This window comes from Rhipicephalus microplus, chromosome 6 (assembly GCF_043290135.1).
Source record: "Rhipicephalus microplus isolate Deutch F79 chromosome 6, USDA_Rmic, whole genome shotgun sequence".
NCBI lineage: Eukaryota > Metazoa > Arthropoda > Arachnida > Ixodida > Ixodidae > Rhipicephalus > Rhipicephalus microplus.
Genome location: NC_134705.1, coordinates 117,853,572 through 117,876,623, shown reverse-complemented (window position 1 = coordinate 117,876,623; position 23,052 = coordinate 117,853,572). Strand labels below are relative to the sequence as shown.

Genomic DNA, 23,052 nt, shown 5'->3' with positions numbered 1-23,052 from the left:
TCCAAATCACCACTTCGGGTTGGCGTAAGTATTTCTAGTGAAGGGAACGTTGGTTGCGCTGATAGCGCACGAAGTGTGCTTGTACAGTTTCAGCACGAGAGGCATGTAATATTCTGTGGACATGGCTTTTGGTGAATTTCCCTTACACTAATCTAAAAAAGTATTACTCAATTGAAAAATACTGAAATTGGGAGCATGTATTTATATTATAGACTAAGTTCCCCCGCTATCATCGAGTACGTCGGATTATGTCATTCTTTTTCGCACAGAGACCATCGGCGATTTTGGTTCGCCGTTTGCTGTGTTTTGCTTCTCATCCTACTCATCGGGATGGTGCTTCTGTCCTCTTCCAACAGCTTGGCTGGTGAGCAAGCCATTGTCTTGTTTACGAAGTGGTGCCGATTGTTATTTTCAGGCTCAACTTGATGCTCCCGAGACTAGTTTTGTTTGACAGATTCGCGAAGACAGATTTTCTGGCTACATTTGCAGTAGGTCGTGTTTTCCACCTGGCATTTAAAGATTTGCATTTGTTTCCAGTGGGGGCACCTCTAAGAGACCTTACACATGTAGCGCTTGATTGTGTACCAATACGTTTCTAATTGGAAAGAAATTATATCGAAACAATAGGCGCATTCCCGCCATCGCTGTAGTGTTCCGTACAAAAACCGGATTGATAACATGGCCTCACGCGTCGTGTTTTCTATGCGTGAGGAAAAACACACGACAAGATGCCTGCAAAACTGCTCAAGCAGATATGAAACGCACTGGGAGCTTCTGTGAAGTAATTTGCCCTTGGAAAAAAACGGCAAAGGGTGGACGGAGAACACGCGCTATTGGCAGACAATGCGCACCATGACTGAGCAGTCATAGTCGGTCGCGTATCTTAAGATACGCGTGGTATACTAATCTTCATAAAGCCATGTTGGTAGATACAGTGGTAGTAGGGTATGACTATTGTGCATTTTATAGTTCGGCTGTGTGACGGCGACTCCAGAAGAACCGAACAACGCAGCAGTCGTACCTTGCTTGCATCCTATATCCCACTACCTGCTGAAGATAGGCAGCAGAGCCGACAAGCCGGTCGCGTTTTCTGCACCTGAGTGTATTCAGGATCTAAGTGGCTGAGTAAATAGGAAAAACAAATAATGAGCTAGCGACTGCGTCTACCATTTGTGGGGCTTCTTTCACGCTGCCCTACAGACGTTTTACACAATGCACGCGCAATGTGGTCTGTTCTATAACTTGTCTTGAGGTCGAACGCATATCGGACAGACTGGCAGGTGCTTAAAGGAAAGTCTCAGGAGCACTATTAGAACGCCCAACAGATCTATTAGGGTTACATTGCTGTGCTTGTAGCTGCGTTACACGACTCGAAGGTATGATAGTGCGGAGCCTCTCATCAGACAAGATCACTATAATCGGTTGCAACTTTAGAACAGCACTTCCTCCTCAAAGGCCGATGCACGCAAGCCTGCTCCATTGAGCATGTTCTACAGACTTGCGTCATGGGACGGACGGCTGTTGTTACCACCTGCAGAGAATGTTGCAGAGAGCAAGAGTGGGGCTATTCCCTTAGTCGCTGAGGTGGTCGGTTGCCACGCTTCTGTCGTCTTGACTTGCCCGACTTCTTAAGTGGTATAGATTAGGCAAGAAAGCGGTAAACATAGAAAAACAGGAAAAAGCCACTACCACTGACCGAAAAAGAAAACCAGTTTCTCGATCTGTAGTTACATAAGTAAGCGTTAGTAATGAATGGATGAAAATAGCAAGAAATTGTTGAAGTTCTTTTATTTTCGTGTATATGCTGTATGCTTCATGAAGTGCGTCAAATAATCAGCTGCTAGCGCTAGAGTGTTCCCATTCCTTTCCGGTCTTGCGCCCTTATAAATGCGAGTGCATCTTGAAGTTGGGCTATGCCAGGCATTCCCGGTGTCCGTGCGCCGGAAGGTGTTATCTCTCCGCTCCCATTGCTTTCCCATAGCAACAACTGTTGACGTGTGCACTTATCTTCGCCTCTAGAAACCGAAGAATGTAATGCGAGAGAGTGTAGGCGGGCGTAGGTGCAGTGCTTCGCCGCTCCTTGTCTCGCCGTTCGCTCTCTCACTTGCCTGCGCCCCACTCTCCCGTGCGGTCGCGCCTTACTACATACCGTTCGCTGGCTGGGTGCCTCTCAAGAACATCCGGAAACGCGTGAACACGCCACTCAGAAACGCTAACGCCGAGCCGAGAATGCTGGCGCCCAACTTTCCCGCCCACTGGTTCCTCACTCTTGACGGATGGCTGGCTGGGTCTCTCTCAAGACGATGGCAGAAGTCGGTGAAGATAATGACGCTAATGCTACACTCTCTCGGCGCATGAAATGCATTCGCATTTCCTAACGATTCCTTTCGAACAGGTAGGGTCATTTTTTTTCGTTTCAACGTTTTACACTTCGCATGGGTGAGTCATTTTTCTCTAGATTTTCGTTTCATTGAAGACACTAGGAATTTCTATGGCGACTGTATAAGTCCCTTTCCTCTTTATTCTTTGCTTAAGAAACGACCGACGATAACGACGGAGGGAACGATGACAAGTCTCACTATGCTGTAGATCCATCTGGCGGTGGAAAAACCCCTCCTGTGAGTAACAGTCACCCTTGCGTTGGTCGCAAGCTTAAGTCGTAAAGAACTAGTGGTGCTAACAATGGAGAAAGCGTATAGCCGAGTGGCCTCGTTGTTTATATTTTTCTTCTTTTTTGATTTATCTTCGTTTTTTTATTTTTTGCTCGTTTATTTGCATTTATTTTTGTTGTATCTATTTTTGTTTTTGTCACTTGGTTTACCTGTCTTTGTTTTTGTTGGCTTTCTGTCTTTCGTGCCCTCTCTGTTTCTACATTTTTCTCTCTCCTTTCTTCATCTCGTGTTTCGATTATCTGTCTGCCTCTCTTTTATTTATTTCTATTTCTTCTGCTTGTTTTTATGTTGAGCTTTACTCTGTTTTCTTCTTTTTTCCATCTTCGTTCCTCTCACATCTAAAGGGTACAGGCCACATCCATCCATCCATCTATCGGTTTATAGCACGAGAACAGAGCGACAACAAAGAGACAAGAAGGACACGAATGCTCGTGTCCTTCTTGTCTCTTTGTTGTCGTTCTGTTCTCGCGCTGTAAGTATCGTCATGTCATACCCAATAAGACCAATCTGCCACGCTTCAACTCAGCGCCGTGTGAACGGGAGCGCGAGCTGCCCGCTAGCGCATGCCGCCTCGATAAGCAAACTCTTTTAACCCTGTAAACCCCTGATCAGTTTTGCATTCAGAAAATTTGCGAGCAAACTCTGAACGTTTTCGTTCTTCTTGTGCAGTGCATTTTAGAAAAAATTTGAGTGGAATTCAGTTTGAGGCATAAATATAATTACCATAAATTGAAATAATTGCTGTTGTATAATATGTGTGTGACTGTACCTTCTTCATAACATGTGAAATTTGCAATAGCTGCTTATTGGGACACCTATGGTAGCTTTTAGTAGCTTTATTAAGGTATTTTATTCAATGTATGAAACATAATACAATTGGCATTGTAAGGCTTAATAGGTAACGCTCCTTGTTAGCAAGCTTGTTTAAACTCTTCGCTACTTTTCCCAGCGCTGATGATTCTCTAGAAAATTGGTTTCATGATTGCGGTGTCGTCGAAATGAATGGCGTGTCTTCTCAGTTTGAAATTATTCCTGTCTAATCACCGTTAGGCTGATCGCATCGAAATTAACGCAGTAACTGAATGGTAGTTGCATTGTTTTCTGCCAATGATAATGGCATAAAAAATGCAACTATCACTCAGCTAGTCGTTGTAGTCGAGTGCAATTCTGCCGTTTTTTTAAATTACGGGCAGGAGCAAACAGAACAATTCGAAACGACAGGCAGGCTGCCCCTGGCAGGAGGAAAAAAAGAGAGCCATGTTTGGGGGCTTGAGAACCAAGCCTCGCTTTCTAGTGCATCTACAATGATGTCACCTTGCGCCAATAAGTAACACTGCGCTCAAAGTGCGCACGCCTGCACTCCCGAAAAAAAAAACTCGGGGCCCTACCAGCGCGTCAGAATCGGGCGCTGTATAAACATACTGAACAATAGGGCAAGTGCTGATGAAAACATAATGTCACCCAAACAGAAGAACGCTCTCACACTTCAACTCACTCACATGCACCCACACTGACTGTGGAAGACGCCGTATGGCCAGACACCCGTGTCCCATTGATAATGAAGACCTAGGGCTACATTTCTGGGGCAAGGTAGCACTTGACGATATCGGCTCTAGCGAGCACATGCTTGCTGGATGGAGGATGCTTACACACAGAACACGACACTATACAGTTTCATCATCACGCTAGGATGACGAGTGGAAGCCGGCACAGGATTTCTGATTGTTCTGCGATGTCGAGTGCGTTCATCGCTCATGTTTCAGCAAACGCTGTTGAGGACACTGATCACAAGAAAAAATCGCCGAAAGAGCACAAGGTAATGAGAAGCACATGAGATCATAAACTGCCAAATAATACAAAGGCAGGCAACATGATAAACGTGATGACGCAGTGCGACACCTTGAAACAATGGGGAAATTTCATATACACATCCCCTTAGACGGCATCCACAGAAATGTGTGCATGAATTTCGTTTACCGTGCACACAAGCCACGCATATGTGCTTACAAGGTTAGGTGCCAGTTGGCACCATGCATTTCCTGTTTTGTTTCAGCTGTAGCTTCCTCGAGCGTCCATGGTGTGCTATAGACGGGCTCTGCACACATGGCACAAGCGCGTACGAGTAAATGCGTCAGTATGCACCACAATATACGTCAATCCGTGAGCAGTGTTCAATGCACTGTAGATTAATTTTTGAGTCATTCCTGTATCTCTGACCGAGAACGAGATGTGGGGACTTTGGCACTCGAAACTATATAGATGACTCGAAGCTTCACGGCGTGCAGAGCCGTGGTGCTTCTACAAAGGTTGATCCATCGCAGACGACTTCTGGAGGAGGCCACAATCCTGGCGGGAAGACGACTTCTGGGGGAGGTCACAAGCCTGGCAGGAAGACGACCTCGGGGCACGGTCCAACCCACGGCGGAAAGACCATAAGACCCGGACCTATCGTGACGAAGCCAGGCACACCGGGGCCCGGTCACCATACAAGTGTTGCCCCCAGAGGACCGACACATAAGCCTACGACTACTACTCCACCTCCAATCATCGGTTTGTATTTGCCCGGACATTGTGCACCAAGCCGGTTTTTCTGACGCTGTGGGGACGAGTATACAAAGTAGCATGAACGCATCCTCGAAAAAACAATGATACATCCTTTAGACTGTCTAAAAATATAATTCAATAATCTATAGTCTGTCTAAATCTACTTTTGTAAGGACAGAGGCAAACAAAAAAAGTGGGGACCCAAGAACTGTTTCGTAACAAGTTGCGAAAGCGCGCTTTTTATGTACCTCTGTTTTTGTGTTTTTTGTCTTATACCGCCGAAAAAATAGCAAAGCATCCTCCTGTAGCATTTGGAGGTGACTGAACTACGTGATCACCGGTAGATGACGTGCTCTTATGTTATGCACGTTGTAGTTTCTGTACACACCTTTCCCGAGCTTGCTGTCCCTCTCTTGCCACTCATTCTTCATTCAGGTGTAGTGTAAAGAATTGAAGATATTCTGGTGAGTCTTCCCGTATTTCTCGCATTTCATGTTTCTCTATTTTGTTTGCACTGTACCTAACTGTTCACCGCGAATACCGTTTCATTTAATTCCGATGGACAAGACTGCTTTCTAATGTTCAAGGGCCCTCCACCGCCCCGCGTTGAAAGACGAGGAGGTGGTTTTCTCCTTTTCTTCGCTATTGTTCACACAAACATTTTATCCTCCTCGCCCCTTACTACTTAAAAGCAAGCGAACAATGTCAGCAATAAGCGCTATAGCCTATCGAGATTTCACGCCTCTCGGCTACATGCTGTTAACACCGTTTGCGCAGTTGCAACAAACCAAATGAAATGTAATCGGTTCATCGCACACGACATTTGTGCGAGACAAGGAAGAACGGATGAACGACTGCTTGGCGAAGCAGTGCAGGAGACAAATCACATTTTATATTTTGCGTATTTGGACTAATCGAGTGCGAGACAAGGAAGCACGGATGAATGACTGCTTGGCGAAGCAGTGCAGGAGACAAATCACATTTTATATTTCGCGTATTTGGACCAATCGAGTTCGAGACAAGGAAGCACGGATGAATGACTGCTTGGCGAAGCAGTGCAGGAGACAAATAACATTTTATATTTCGCGTATTTGGACTAATCGAGTGCGAGACAAGGAAGAACAGATGAATGACTGCTTGGCGAACCAGTGCCGGAGACAAACCACATTTTATATTTCGCTTATATGTCCATTAGTGAGCGTGTACACTATAGACGTCACGGGAACTGTCTGCGTCACAGAAGGGCGCAAGAAGGACAATAACTATCAGGAGAGAATATTGCGCTTGCTTATTTTTTGTATTTTCACAGCCGGGTGAGTGGTTCTTTTTACGGAGCCCTCAACGCTTTTTCAACTAGCCGTAGAATAGATCAATCAATATGTGGGGGAGCTCGATCAATCAATATGTGGGGTTTAACGTCCCAAAACCACCATATGATTATGAGAGATGCCGTAGTGGAGGGCTCCGGAAATTTCGACCACCTGGGGTTCTTTAACGTGCACCCCAATCTGAGCACACGGGTATACAACACTTCCACCTCCTTTGGAAATGCAGCCGCCGCAGCCGGGATTTGATCCCGCGACCTGCGGGTCAGCAGCCGAGTACCTTAGCCACTAGACCACCGCGGCGGGGCGTTTGCTAGAGGAGCCTATTGCCTTGCGAATTCCCTACTGCAAAAAGTTTTCGAGCCCACACACAGCGGAGTTAGATTTGTCGCATGCTGCAATTGCATTTTCTGTTCTCTCGCCCCGACGAAATCGCTGGAAGCTAAGCAGAGAGGGATGGCATGGAGAAAGCAAGTGCGTCGCGCGCGCCTCATTACTATGAGCACTTTTTGTTCATTTTTTTTTCTTTGAATAGGCGGTTTTTCAGTGTGATGGCAAGCGTGTGTGTGAACATGTCGCCGCCTCCCACGGTGATCCTTGTAACGACCGAGCGCTCCATGTTCAATTCAGCCAATGGCTAATCCAATGGCTGTGACGAGTGAATTTTGAGCTGCTTCCATCATTTGTCGAGAGAAGAGAAAGCAATTCTTTGAATTTGAGAATTCATAGGGAGTTCCAGGTAGCGTGCTCCGCTATATTACTCTGGCGTGTATTCTGGTAGACTTGATGCCTACAGGTTTCAGCGAGAGATTATCCGTCAGCTGCCAGCTTGTTATGTGATTACGCGCTACGTGACGCCCACTGGCTGAGAAAGTGCGTTCTACACTCGCCGTCGTGGCTACTAGAAGCTCTGGAATTTTTCAGGATTGAATAGATATATAAGGCCCATGATGTGGATGGGGTATACCTGCCACTGTAGCTCAGGTGGTAGAGCGTTACAAATTACTTGCCAGCGCAAGTAATTTTTCATTCTGTTTTTTCTTTCAACCTCTTTAGATTAAATTTACTAGATATAACATTGCCGATACATTATTTAGACCATTGTTTATTAGTTGTTGCTAATATAGAGTCTGACAAAGAGACAAAATTTCTTTAATTTCCCCTTCTTTCCTTTACTACAAAAGGGGTTATTTTAAACGCGGGATCTTCCAAAGACGGGCACTAACATCCATGTTCCCCAAAGCCGTTGATGCATTAGACGGTATTCGCCATAAAATGCTTGCTTTCTGGCTTCTATGAACATTCATGGGCGAATGTTACGCGAAGACACAGATGTATGCTATAGGAAGGCTAGCTCACGGAGATTTTAGTTACTGAGTTCTCTCTGCCATATTTGCAAGCCGCTTTCGCTACAGATACATCAAGTGTTTGGCCCAGCAGACTTTTACTCTCACGAGACGTTTTATCATGAGAGAATTTTAAGGTCCACAGGCCTTAATTGTTGCGCTTAGAGATGATATGACCCCCGGTTTCTTTCACAGGACTATGTATTTTGGTTTATTGCTCACTTGCACATTTCAACTAATAGAATTTTCCGAATGTTCTTGTAGGAGTACTGACGCGAATTTTGGTGCGTTGCTTTAAATGAAAACATAAGTGTCGAGAGCTTTAGAAAGAATATCATTGGGCTCAACAATACATACATACATACATGCATACATACATACATACATACATGCACAGATACATACATACAAATTACATTCATAAAACAATGCAATGAATATATTATTACTACCGGAAACCTAAACAATCTATTTCGGTTTTGGTATCGATGGGGTGGCTTCGAACTGACATGTAAACAGAAATCTGACGTGATTGTAATACTGCAACTCGCCACATACTAGCAATAGTTGTCATTTTGCAGTCAGTCGCAGGTGATTCACTTAAGCAACGATGATTTATTTGCCATCTGGAGACTCTGACAGCAATTTTCGCGATTCGGGGGTCATGTAGGGCGCAGACTTCAGAAGCCCCGTGAACTGTCATGACTTGGGATAATGTAAGTTTGCTGAAGAAAACTTTTAAGTAAATGTTTGATACGTGTTGTCCCTCTCAGTTCTGTAAAGGACAGTGTTGATAGTACACACAATAGAAATGAAACTGCCCTTCTTGGGATAGCTCCAAGCCATGTCAGTACTCGCTTAATGGGATGCCTGATGGTCCACGCATCTTGTAAACCATGAGGGTATTTCCGTTGAAGTGAGCTAAAGTTGCATGAGCTTCCAAAGACAGGCACGGACATACATGTTCCCCAATGCCGTCAGTGCACTAGATGGTATCAGCCATAGAAAGTTTGGATGCATGTCGAAGCATGTCAGTACTCTTGTAGTGCAACGTCTCATGGTCCGCGCATCTTGTCAATTGTGAGAGCTTTTCCGGTGATGGAAGCTAATGTTACATGCTGTTCAAGCCTTTGATCTTCTTAAGACGGGCACTAACATCCATGTTCTCCAAAGCCGTCGATGCATTAGATGGTATTCGCCATAAAATGCTTGCTTGCTCGCTTCTATGAACATTCATGGGCGAATGCTACACGAAGACACAGACGTATATTATAGGGAGGCTAATGAGCCAGGTGTAGGGAGGACAATTGTTACAATATTTGAGGTAGTAACCTTACGTGGATTGTACGAATAGAACGGAAGCCGGTGGTATAGGCTCCTCTAACAGTGATTTCTGCGCTGAAATCAGTTTTTTTGTCACTGCACGTATTTCTTTCTGAAATATGCAAGAAATTTCCACCAGATATAGTTGACGTGATCTACCGGGCATGAAGCTCCTAAAAAAACTGCAGGAACGTAGTTAACAGGGCTCATTCATATGAATGTATTGTCACAGCGTGAAAAATAAACAAAAGCACAAACCTGATGAAACACAGCAACTCGAGCAACCGCTCACTTTCATTTGAAGCGTTAGTTTTACAAAGAAGCACTGATAAAGAAATACCCGAAATCACGTAAAGCACGTGCAAGAAATTTTTTTACACTATGCCTACAATGAATCCCCTAAATTTCTACACGTAACTAAGCCTCGCCCTCGCACTTTGGCCAGAAACGCACTCGCCGTTCAACGGAAATGGAAGACCAAAATGTGTAATGTGAACGAAATTGCATAAATATACACATTGGTGCCTGCAGAAGTGAGTGACTCCTGTTTTGCCATCTTGTGCAGCGACAAAGATGCCCCTCGTGTGCACAGTGAGCAGCGTGGGCAGCGCACAAATCCTGCTGCCTCAGTTGCATGTGTGCTCTTACGTCTTCTTCACGCACGTCATATCGAGGAACAAACACCTGTACGCCTCGGATGGCAGTGGGGCGTTTCAGGACTTTGCACGCGCCATAGAAGCGTCTGGCGGCTACACTGGTGGAATTTCCTTTGATATGCGGTAAGTGAGCATCAGACGATAGGAAAATACCTTAACAAACCCACAAAAAATACCATCGACAGTTTGAACACAAAGTATTCATGATTAAAAAGAAGCAGGATAGCGGAAAAAGCTATGGACCAACACTCAGACATATAATAACGCTGTTTGTCGGCGCTCGCTTGTTTCTGTTTGATATTCCATCGTTTTTTGCTCTGTTATAATTTTTGATCATAGAAAACCAACTGGCCTGATTTAACGCATTCGACATGTACCACAAAATATTATTTTTCTAGAAAGTGTTTCGGTTCCGACGTGATCACGCATGGTGATCTATATGACAAGAACACCTGTAGATTATATCGCCAAATGTAGTTCATCACGTACCATGGCGTCATGCTATGATGTTATTGCTCGACGTGGTTCCTTGGTCAAAAGTAGGCTCATCACGGAGGCAGTGCGAGAAGCTGCCCGGCGAGGTGCAGGTAGCTTGCTGGGCCATCGATCCAAGAGGCAATGCAAAACGCCGATGAGCACCGAAAGCCTTCGGAGGAGAAAGGAGCAGGACAAAATGGTTTTCCCCTCTAGTATTTTCAGGCGTATGTATGAGGAACACTGAGTCTTCCTTAACATGGCTCTCGTACGACTGTTATATGTCACAATGACACAATATAGGCTACCTTTTTTATTCGTTATCAAAATCAAAAATTGGTGCGACGCAAAATGTTCGATAAAGACTAGCGGTGCCTTGAACATTTCATTCGATGCCGGAATCAACCGCACAAGCTTTACAGAGAAAAACATACAGGCACACACCAACTTTTCATGCATGAGAAATGGCTTAGGCCTTTTTTTTCGCAATAGGCGGCCATAAGTACGAAAGTTGGTAAATAGGCGCGGCGTTTTGAGTAGTGCAGTTATGCTTCAGGAGCACAATGAGCTGCACTCTGTATGGTGATAAGCCACAGTGAGTCGATTTAGAGTTTGCAAGTTTTCATATGCATATAAAGTGAAACTTCAAGCGGAACCTCTTTGTGCCCAGGTACGGCATCAACGAAAAAACTGGGGCAGCCTTACTGCCGACTGCCTTGGAGGAGGCCCGCACTGAACTGCTCGAACTGTACAACAAGAGCAACATCAAACACTACGGCATCCTAAATTGCATCACAATGCCAGGTCTTATGCCCTATCTCGTGGCGGTTCTGCCCAGCACGTTTTCGGTGAGAAGTATGGTCATGCATTTCGACACGCACAAGGACCATCGTTTCTTACTTGTTTCCGCTGTTTTTGCCAGGTTTCTGATATTTATTTTCCTGTGTGTGCAGTGTACCAAATCACTAGTGGTAATTAACAATACTTGTGCCTAATTGGCTATGGTAAAATCTATCTTAATGTAGCAAGTGGCAATATATTATTCTTATTTCATCAAAAGCATATTCTTGAGTTTTCAAAGAAGAAACACCTTAAAGTGTCGTCATTATTATTTTCATAACAATTCTTCCCCTATCCTAGGTCCACTGCAGGCCGAACGCCTCTGCCAACGATATCTAATTTACTATATGTAGAGCTAACTACATATATTTACACCAGCGAATTGGTCAATTCACCTCTTTGAACAGGGTAATGAATGAAAAAAAACACACACTCACTGCCAGAACGAGCATTTATATGCTGTTTTGTCCGAGTGCATTGCGGTGGATTTGCGATTACGGCACTAGGCTGCAGACAGGATGGCCGTGAGGTCGATCCCAGTCGCAGCGGTCTTGTTTCGATGAAAGCAAAATGCTACGGGCCTGTAGGCGTGTATTCAAGTGTACATTACATAATCATAGGTAGCCAATATTTCTGGAGCCATTTAATACGGTGTCCTTATTGTTCATATCCTTGTTTTGGTATTCACTACTTCAAGACCCATAAAACTTGGCGGCTAAGAACTTGTACAACGAAAGAAGCATAACGAATGACGCCCAGTTTTGAAATATTTCACGGAGTATTATTACAGTTCTAATCCCCGAATTGTGGTACGCTGTTCGTTTAAACTGAACACGGCGTACACTGAAAAGCCTCCGAATTCACTTCGGGTGTCTTTCAATTGTTGATTACTTGCTCAGCGCGAGTAAATAGGAGCTAAAATTTGTAGTATAGTGGTGCCGCCGTAACAAAAACAACTTCTTGAAAGAATTTACTTTTCAAATAAATGAGACGCGCAACTTGCACCAGCTCATATATGAAGCCATATAAAGTTCTTCAAATGAAAACAGAGAAGCAGGGTAATTGAATGATTTACGTATCAGCAGCCTTTCTACCACAGTAAATTCTGAAACTCAAAATCAACTCAGAGTAAGACACTTCGTTCCTTATGCAACAAAACATTACGAACAATGAGGTGCTTGCACTATGGCAATGTAATGAAGAAGAAGTAGATCGGTGCAAGGATAGCAACATCGAGTGTACAGCAGAGGCTAAAGTGTTACTGAACTGTGCACAGTACTGCGAACTATAGCTCAACATCTCTAGCGAAGTGAATAATTTTATTACAGTAACGCTATAATTACAAGGTTTGCCACCCGTAAAAAATAATGTCTTTAGGATTTCAAGTATATATACTTGTGTACTGCTGCGTCAGTTCATTTACCATAAACCACACTGCCACGAACTACAAAAATGAGCTATTTTTATTAGGAAACAAACTGGTCAAATTTATAAAGCTTCGGTTGTTACCTACGGCAAGTTGATTTTTCTTCCTCCGCAATCCTTTCCCAATTACAATTCAACAGTTAAAGCATCCATATACTTTGGCGTAAACGGCTCTTGCCCTCTCTTTCTTGTGATTTGGTTAGGTGGCATTGACATTCACAGTTTATGATGTCGCATAACTTACTGCTTTCGTCGCAACGTCCAAGCCAGAGCTGGACATGCAAATGACTCGTGCGCCGTGCGTCTTTTTTTTACATGTGCAGAAAATGAGATCGCTGCAGAGAGGCGACCCGAACGGTGTGATTGTCCTGGCCTTTGGCGCATTCCAAGTCAACGTCTCTTCTGACTGGACAATGTATTATCGGCGGTACTTCCAGGAAGTTGGAAAGTGAGGACAGCACGCTCGTTTGTTTAGAGGTGTTCGATTTGCAGAATTACGTTCCGCAAAACGATGTGCTATAGTTTTTCAGTGTACAGTCAAAAGTCCTAATAACGAAATTATCGCCCTTCGCAAGTCGTTTTGGTAATGAAATTGGTCATTCCGTAGAATCAAGACGGAAACTTTTTTTGTCCTTCTAAATGCAGAACTTTAATCAACCGTCATTGTTTAAAGCTATGAAGCACCAGACCAGACAAGAACAAACCCATACAAATCACACCACATCCAACCCGCCTATAGTGATTTATTTACGCTGATATACTTAAGACATCAGGAAGCAGGCGCAGGGAATCCCTAGCTACCGACGCTAGCTTGCTTTATTCATGAGTTTTAATTCTTTTTGGCTGAGCGCTATCGACAAATGCTATTTCTTATTAGCTGAGCGCTTCCACACACGCCTACTGCAGCCATTCAATTAGTACAAACTTCAATGACTTCCCCTTTCATCTTGTTACAATTAACACGTACCATATATGCTTATTCAAACACTGCACACTTCTGTGTACCTGCTGCCGTGAAAGTTGTGCAGATTTACCCAAGCAGTCACTTGTTTCTTTTTTTCAGCGACGAATTTTATTGAGGGAACAGGAGTTTGTAGTACACGGAGGGGTGGCTGGCAGGTCACTGAGAGCATGATCACTCAATGTGCCACTACAACGCGGCATGCTTTGGGAAAGCAGATTGGGGGGGGGGGGGGGGGAGGGGTGATGAGTGAATTATACCATGGGATGAAAACTTTCAAAGCCCCGGCATTCTCTGCAGGACAGCAGAAAAGTACGCATATAATTGGCCAGTCAGATGTTAGCCGTTATTTTAATGCACAGATATGTAGTACAATTGTCGAATGACGCATACAGCTTAAGCATCGGCGTACTCTTCCTAGCCGTCATCCTCGCTACCGTACAAATGGCGCATATACGGCCAGCCTCAGCGGCGTCGAACTACACCTGGTTGCTACCATTGCCTCCGCACTCCTATAGGCTGAAACAAAAACTTAAGAAAAGTCACATGAATGTGGCGTTTCGAGTCGTGCCTCTCGTGCCGTGCCTACTACGTTTTTTAGGCGAGAGCAGTTCACTTGGTTGATCTCCTCTACTCTCGGCGGCGTGAAAGTGCTCCAGCTCGCTCTGCCACTGTGTGACGGTGGTAGAGCGAGGGTGGTCTGAACGAGTACATATACTCCAGCTGGAGCCCCATAATATGCTTACACACTCTGGCAAACGCGTTTCTGAGTGATCTTGCCCTCTCAACGAAAATCGCCGTACAATTGTAACTTACCGACCTCGAAAAGCGAACGCGGCGTCAGGGCCCATTCCGCAAGCAAGGATCGAAATCGGCCTACTTCGGAAATGCAGGTCAGGTGAATGCAGGTCAGTCACGTAAATCCCTGACAGTCTGCCGATATGCCATGATGCGGAGAAATCAAGGGATGCTTTTGCGAGTAGATCGGTCGAGAAAGTTTCGAACAGACCATCAGGGTAGAGAGGTCACCGTAGCCTCTAGCATTGTGTGGTGCGTACGAGCGCTATTGATCTGCAGTCCGCTGTTCTCTTCATGTAAACGGCGTGCAGCATGGTAAAAGTAAAAGCATTACAGTGGCCCGGATGCCGAGACATTTTTAATGCGACAACGTTACAGCGTCGACTCGGAGAAAGACCGGTCTATCTTTAAATTATGAAGAATTCACTTTCGAGGCTGGTTCAAGAAAGCACTTCGTTAAGATGGGTTTGCTGACCACATTTGTTCACTAATGCTTACGGATGAGACCATAAAATCCCACGGATATTTATCAGGGAATGACATTTTCTGCGTTTGATGAAAAACTTTGTAAATTAAGCTTGGTTATATCTAGTTCTAGCTTTGAATCCGGTAAGACTTCTCTTTGAAGTTTAATTGAGCTTGGAAATTCACCCAGGTTTAGAGTCGCAACCATCCTTTTTCCTTTTTTGCCTTCTATGTCTGTACATGGTCGTCCTTTATGAAAGGGAATGCGCGAACGCGTGGCCGGCACTCTGCGGAGGCTGCCTACAGCACCATCAACCGACGAGTGGAGAAAGCACGTTCGCTTTTGGCGTCCTCTATTGCCAAGCAATGCAACGAGTCATGGCCGGTAGACAAGTGCTGCTAGATTACGTTCCCTTCCTCCGCGCGTGGTGAGTGATATCGGGAGATTACTGCTGCTTGTGCCGTAGCCAAGCACAGCATTTGATATTTGATACGTTGGCATTGGACTACGCTAGGCGTGAGCAGAGAGCGAGTGCAATCTCGCAGCGCTTGTCTACCCGTCATAACTCGCTATTATTATTTTTAGGGGCGAAACAGGGAAGTTTATTGCAAACTGGTACAACATTTCAGGTGAGTACAACCATCTGGTGTAACAAAATCACTTGAAAAACCTACTTTTGGCGGCACCCGTTCGTTCTCGTGGCCGCAGTAGTAGTGTGTAACAAGTATTACATTTTCACCTTCAAGGTAGTGCCGGTGAGAGATTTCTTCTGTGCGTTGTTTATCAATAAGAGATAGTGCTCAATGTACATGCCAATGGCTGCTCAGGGGGAATGAGAGACAGGAGAATTCGGCTCTTAGTTAACGCGCACGCTGCGAATTTTTTTTTTGTTCAACAACGCATAGAAGACAAGAAAGGTTTGCAACGTTATACTCGCTAGGCGTAACCTCCTAGGTTTTAGAAATGTTTAACGAGCGTCGGGCCGCAGTGCCATGAATACAGTGAACTAGTATATACCATGAACTTGAGGTGGTTAAAGGTGGGAAGTAGACACGAAGCGCAAGCCGTGAGAAAGTGTGCGTGTGCCTCCTCTTGTTGAGTTTTTGAAATGCCCGCTGAATGGCGGTGCTTCTATATGAGGAATATATGATGAAAAGATGCGAAATTGTGGTACTTGGAGTGTTGAATAGGTGGATGAACGGACACAGAGACAGATGCAGGATGGACGCACGGATGTCTGCACGGATGAATGGACGCATGGACGGACGCAGGAGCGGATGCATGAATGAAAGCAGTGATGGACGCACAATTGAACGTGCGGACGCACGAACAGACGCACGCACGGACGGGTGGCTGGACGCACGGGTGGCCACACAGACGCACGCACAGATGGACGGATGCAAGAACGAACAGACGGACGGATGCTTCGCCCCACTATCCATTATTCACTCCGTGGATACGCTGTTATTTTTTTGCCAACAGATGACGCTGAAAATGAACGTCTTTTCTTTTGCTGTTAGTATATGGTGCTGTAGGCAACCGCCGCAGGGCGCAGGCCACGCGTTCGCGTGTTCTCTTTCATAAAAAACGACAGTGTACAACTGTTTGTCTTACCAAAAAAAAAAAAAGAATTAATTAGACAGCAAATTTTTTTAAACAGTGTTCTTCAGCAGCGATTTGAATTCAATCAAAGAATAATAAGATATTCGGCCTGATTCAATTTGAGCTTATTTATTCAAGTTCGCTTTTTTTATGTTAGCGATGAACTGTTGATTCCCTTGAATTTACTATTGTTCGCAGGACAGGTGGCGACATCCTACGCCGAGGTTTTTCCACATGTTACTTCTGGCATCCGAAAATAGATGTATTGAAGCGCTGTCTGTCCGTAGGGCCCCTTATTCTTTCATTAATTGATCATTATATACGAAACTTCAAGTCAATTTTGTGCCATGCCTTGTTACAGCGCCTGATCTTCTCATTTATTTCAGAGAAAGTAGCAGCAAAAGGCGAAATCTTCCGTGGTAGAAAAGCTGTAATTGCTCTGTGACGTTTGACAATGAATTGAGTGCCGCCTAAAGCATAAATACTACTATACACGTAATTAGAAAACGTGCAAGAAGCAGCAATTTACAGGTGTAGCAGAATAAGTGTACTGTTAGGAAGGCAAATGTGGCGTACTGGTATTTCAACAACATATCTAAAACGTTTTTATTACCCCAGACAAAGAGCCTACAATTAATTTAGGAGGAGTACGCATAGCTGTCAGTGTACCGGTAAACAATCAAACTATTACGGAAAAAGTTTGATTTTGTTTTTTCTTAGGGTACCCTAAATTACATCACGCAAAATTTTATAATTACCTCGGGCAGAGAACCGTCATAAAATTGAGGTGCATTAAGCATAACTCCTCTTAACTAAAACAGCATTCCAGTAAACACTAAATTTATGAGACCACAAAGTTTGATTCCGGTTTTGTATTTTTTTTCTTCTCATTTCTGTTACAAAGCCGGAAAAAACGGAATGTGCTTAAATCAGGAGCATGACGAATCGTTATTACTCATTGGTTATTCAGATCTTACTTTCCTGTATTGTAGTTAGAGGATGCTCAGTGTGCTCAGTGCATGTTTTCGATGTGTCGATAGCAACGTTCTTTGTTCATCTCGTAATCTGTCAAACACGCTCTCTCTCTCTCTCTCTCTTTCTCACACACACACGCGCAAGCGAACGCACACACACACACACACACACACACACACACACACACACACACACAGACACACACACGCGCGCGCGCGCGCGTGCGCCCGCACGCACGCACGCACACGAACACAAACAAACAAACAAACAAACAAACAAACAAACCAACAAACAAACTCAAGCGTTCCTTCCGATAGCACTTTTAGGTTGACAAATATGCTGTTATTTCTTTCTGCTTTCCTACCATCGCAATGACAAACAGCTACGACGTGGATATCTTGATCGCGGTTACCAGTGAAGAGGGTCAGATAGGAGACAAGGTCTGCTACGCCGCACCGACGAGCGTCTGGAACACTACAAACACGAACTTCTCCTCTATCGTGAGTACACGCAAAATTTGCCTTGCCACCGATGAATAACAACAAAAAATCATACTTTTAGCATATAATCTGTCCTACAGAGTCGTATTACGCCTGTTTATTTGGTGAATTATTGCCAAGAATAAATAGTACCTACGGCACACGCACTATCCAGCGCACTTTGAAGATCGCACTGTGCACTTTCAGGATGGGGTATTCATGATCTTTTTTTGTTTTTATTTTTTGAGCGAAGACGAGCAAACGCACACTGGTAGGCGAAACTAGACAAGTGGCGATGGTTTCCCCTCAAGCGCACAATGGTCTATGTGATGAAACACGCAATGCCTCAAACGGTAGATCGAAGAGGCCACGTTTTTCGGCCTCAGCCTAAGATTGTCGCTACATTTGTGCTTGAACACTTTTGTAGCTCTGACTTTTTATAAGCTTTTATGTTGCTAGTTTTATTGAGGGGAAAGTAGGCTGGGCTCACCATGTTTCCATATTGCCACCATTGATGAACGAGCCAATGTGGCTCATACTCGTTTTGGGGCCGCGAAGAAGAAGAGAACATTTTGATTGCTCCGGTTTAGGTGAACTTCTGGCTGTAGGTCTTGTTTTGCTCGTGACATTACTGATGGAGGTGCTGGGTAGACCTGAATAAAAGCAACCAAATTGTTCTCTTCTTCTTCGTGGCCCCAAAACGAGTATGAGCCACAGGGGCTCGTTCATCAATGGTGGCAATATGTTCTTATACAAAGTTCAGTACAGCGGAAAAAAAATATTTGAGAACAACAATCCTGGCACTCGAACATCTTTTGGTATTCGTGGATAATACGGTTCCCAGGCGATCTCCAATTATTCTTCTTTTGTGCGAGTACCTTCCTTACACACATTCTAACGAGTTCTGCCGCCAACGCGGGTTCCAGTTCCAAGGATACTGTCAGCTTGGACATTATCGCCTTCGCAGGAGAGGCATTCCAAGCTGCTCCTCGACTCGCAGCATTACCCGAAAAGCAGTCTGTACGTGGGCCTTTCGTTCGAGATGGGGGTCAATCTGTACCAGCTGACGCATAATCATACTGCAATAGAGGATGCTCCATTTGCTCCGTGCGATCAGTACACGCAAGTCGCATATGAGCAGGTAAGTGTAAAGAGCCTGCTTGACACGGTCGAGCCGCTGATGGCATATGAAAGCGCTGTAATAGTAAAGTGATCCCCACATATGTTATAGTTTGACCAGTTCGCATGACGTATGCTCAGTCATATATCGCTATGATATAGAACGCAGCAGTATAAACTGGTCCGGTTTAGTGGAGTCCCTTTTCGAGGCTTTCACGTAGCGTGTGAGCAGGAGCAGGCCTGCTTTAATAGGAGGAGCTTTCGTGAAATTAAAAGGGTTGAGCTATGCCCGTATAGTTTACTGAAACAGGGAGCAAGTGTACCAATACTATGCCGTGTAAATCTTGCCATACATAAAATGAATATCGGAATTTGCACGTTTCGATACTGTCTGTTATGTTCTCAGTACAGTGAAGCCACGCTGTATAAATGCCAGCGTAGTAGTTTTCGTGCAGTGAAGATTGACAATGGCGCTATCTATCGGCTACGCTGAAATAGCACAGCGAAATTTCGTAATGCCAAGCAACTTCCACAAAAAAGAACCGCCATCATGAGCCCGCTCGCATCGAGATGCCACACCGAAAATTAACATGCACTTCTGAAAAAGAGAACTTCTGCCGACAAACAAAAACATTTTTCCACGCCGCACCGTGTTGAATTTCGCATAGGACAAGGTTGTTCTTTTTTTTTCAATGCGAAATTCTTTGCGATTTCTTTTGAAGCTTAGTGCCGAAATCGAGTAGGCGACGTCCGTTCATTTCATATATTAATGTAGAGTTTGATTGACAAGAAGCAAAACTATTTATTGCCAACAACGTTGACATAAATGTCGAATAAAAGCGCATCACGGGCTCTTCCACGGACAGCGTAGGCACTTTGTTTCTTGTTATCATGTTTTGACACGCTGGATTTTCCGCCGCCCTATGCGTTTTTTTTTTTTCGCTTGAACGATGTTGCACAGAACGCCAAAAAAGTTGCGTGTTTCCGATTGGCGTTAAACGCATCGTCACTGTTTAAATTGGCGTCAGCTAATGCCACCGAGTCAGTGATTAAATATCTCTATACGTGTACACGCAGGTCTGTGATCCACACGTGAGACTGAAAACTCTTAACAACGTCGTTGAATCGGGAGTCATCTCTAACTATGTCTTCTTCTACGACAGCTGGGATACCATAAAAAAGAAGGTGAGTCTGCGAACATATGCAGACGTTTTTGGATCATGCGCTGATGGATCTTTTTTTATGATGCTTAATTTAGATATTTCAAGATGAACATTACTAAGTCAGTAATATGGTGACTTTGTTTTTTGAGATATTTTTCGAAAACTGAAATGCATACATGCAGCTAAGAAGATGAAAGAGCAAACTCGAAGAAATTGGTTATTTGAATGTTCACTAATAATTCCAACTGTTTAAATTAACACCGGAAAATCATTGTGTTGCAAAAAAGATTCTGCTTTTTTAACGCTATGTTCGCATGTAGAAGAGTTTCAAGTATGCCACAAAAGATTGTGATAATTTTTTCGCAACGCAAACCACCTTTTTGCACAGTAGTGGCTCAAATGCAATAGTTACCGGTGACATGGCAGCTGCGGATGCGGCACATAAACTTTGAGAAATTACAGGAAGTGTCACAGTCATCTTAAACATGCTCTCAATAAATTAAATAAATGGGTATAAATATGCTTTCTGACAATAATATCTCATATGGGGAAATTCGCTAACACTGGATCACTGCAACTGCTGGATTTTACTCCACGCATGAAATTCTCTATTTAAAAAATGGACGCTGCTAAACCAGGATACTTGAGTCATCGCTTCAAGGATGAAATGACCAGATCATGTTATGCGTCCACTTGTGACAAAAGCGGTAATGACCTTTGAAAACACTGCTCTCGAGATTTGGACAAAGGCTGCATTTGCTGAACAAAATATATACTTCCGAAAAGGCAATTAGGCGACAGAAAAGCAGCCTAAGAACAAGCGCACTTTTTAGTAGTTTGTATACTTTCGTACTAAGGAAGTTTGAAATTAAACTGGTGTCAGTATTGTCTTAATTATTAGACCAAGCCTGATAGCAGCGAGGGCTTAGATATAGACCGTTTTATGAATGTGTTTGTGGGCCGCCATAGTGGCTTGTTAACCTAAGTGTTTTGTATGTTGAACACCTCAACGAACATTGTTAGAATAGGCGCATACGCACAGAAACAGTTGGGTTCGTGCATATGATGTTTCATGGGCTTATTAATTCCCGTCGCGATGTGCAAAAACACAAAAACATGGGCTTAAGAGCCCAAAATGGTCGCGCCCATTTGCCTTGCGGAAAATAGCCTGAACAAGGCTCGCAGTCCAGGCAGCGTCTGGGCATGTAACTCTTAAGAAAGAATCGTTCATTCATTCAGTTTTCATTTCATTTCACTTTTTTTCCAATTCCAACATGATAGATAAAAAAACTGTTTGGACCCATAGCCAAATGCTAGAATAGGGTCCAATGATGCGATACAAGATGGCACAGTATCCAAACGATAGCACAAGGCAACAATAGTGGGTACGTCCCAATGAATAAAGGGGAAGAGGACGCACGCTGTCGCCTTGCTTTCAGGGTTCCTGTTATTTACACTCCTTTCGATTCCTACAGTATTTGCGATGAAGGCGAAAATGCTCGATACCCGGGAACTATGGGGACCTTATATAAAACAGCTGGTGACCGAAATTTCCAGGTCCCAGCACTGTACGCAGCCTCTTAGAATAATTTTTGGGTGACATTGACAGCCAGCAATTCCATTACAATATATATGCTTTTGTGTTGGCTCATTGTCAAGGTAGTTCATTTCACGACAGACGTTCCCTGCAGTAGAGTGTAGTGGTGGTAGAATAATATATGACGGTATTTTACTCCAGTAATATTTCCAGTGATCGCGATCACTCTATATAGTATATAATGAGAGCTCTGTTTATATACTTATTCATTCTACTTTCAGCAAGGATATGTTTACTGTTTATTTTATTTAAAGTACGCATTTTTGTATTATGATTGCATTATAGCGAGATGTGTTTACATTTTCGCGTTATCTACTCACCATTATTTCTGACACTGGAACCCGTGTAGAATAATATGTACTGTTAACTTTCCGCTTATATTGTACACTGATGTGCTCGTTTTGCTTTGCTCCCGATGTGGCTCCAACTATAGTCAGGCAATTACTCAGCCTTACACGGCAATTTTGTATCAAATGTAGGTTTGAATAAACGAAGCGTTACTTACCTAAACCTTACTAACCTAAAAATGGTTGATTACATGTTGACTGCTTCTGTTGCGACTTCTTGTGACAGGTTGATGCTGTGTTGAGCCTAAAATTGCCACCAAAGATCGCCTGGCTCTTGTACAACACTCACTTCTCTATGACTCCCGGAACGTGCATTTCGAGCTTCGACAGGGAGCGGAAGCTGCGGGACTACCTGGCCAGCAAATAATAAACATTAACCGCGGAAGTCACCTTAATGCCACGTATCAGTATAAGGTTTACGATGAATGTGCTTTTGGTGCTGTGTAAGTGATGTGTGAGCGCCAAGTTCATAGCCCCTAGATATTTCCCCTTTACCTAAGTAAGCACCAATGACGGCATCTTCTCTCGGCCCTCTCTCACACACAGCCAGCCTCTGCCACAATTATTTGTCTAACTATGTCTAAGTACATTAGCGACGCATACTTAAGTAAATGAGATGTGCCTTTCTCCTCCGGTGAGCAGACGAATCGTTTCACCAGGTGCTGCCAAAGGCTTAAGACGACCATGATTGCCGAAAATGAGCGTTAGGCAATGAGATTCTTCTGAGGTTCCTCGATGGTTGTCGGTACAAAAGAAAGAACAGGGAAAAATGTAGGCACTTTAGTGGCGTCTTATTTCGTGGCAGCTGCATTTCATGAAACCCCTTTTGGAGGGTGGCATCGATTAATCGCATCTTTCGTCTTCTCTCTGGCGCTCGTCAGAGTTTCAGTCAACTGGCAGGCGCACTTCCAGGCCACCGACCCGCGTCCATAGTCAGCGT

At 44.1% G+C, this 23,052-nt stretch overlaps 1 protein-coding gene across 1 annotated transcript; it reads left to right on the top strand.

The window, feature by feature from the left end:
• Positions 1-270: 270 nt before the first annotated feature.
• On the top strand, positions 271-22,497 carry LOC142766000 (uncharacterized). Its single transcript, XM_075867810.1, has 10 exons — positions 271-364; positions 2,536-2,618; positions 4,994-5,222; positions 9,776-9,989; positions 11,011-11,188; positions 12,929-13,053; positions 17,790-17,907; positions 18,854-19,027; positions 20,083-20,190; positions 22,339-22,497. The coding sequence occupies exons 1-10, from the start codon at positions 331-333 to the stop codon at positions 22,477-22,479; spliced, it is 1,404 nt and encodes a 467-aa protein (XP_075723925.1). The 5' UTR covers positions 271-330; the 3' UTR covers positions 22,480-22,497.
• The last annotated feature ends 555 nt before the right edge of the window (positions 22,498-23,052 follow it).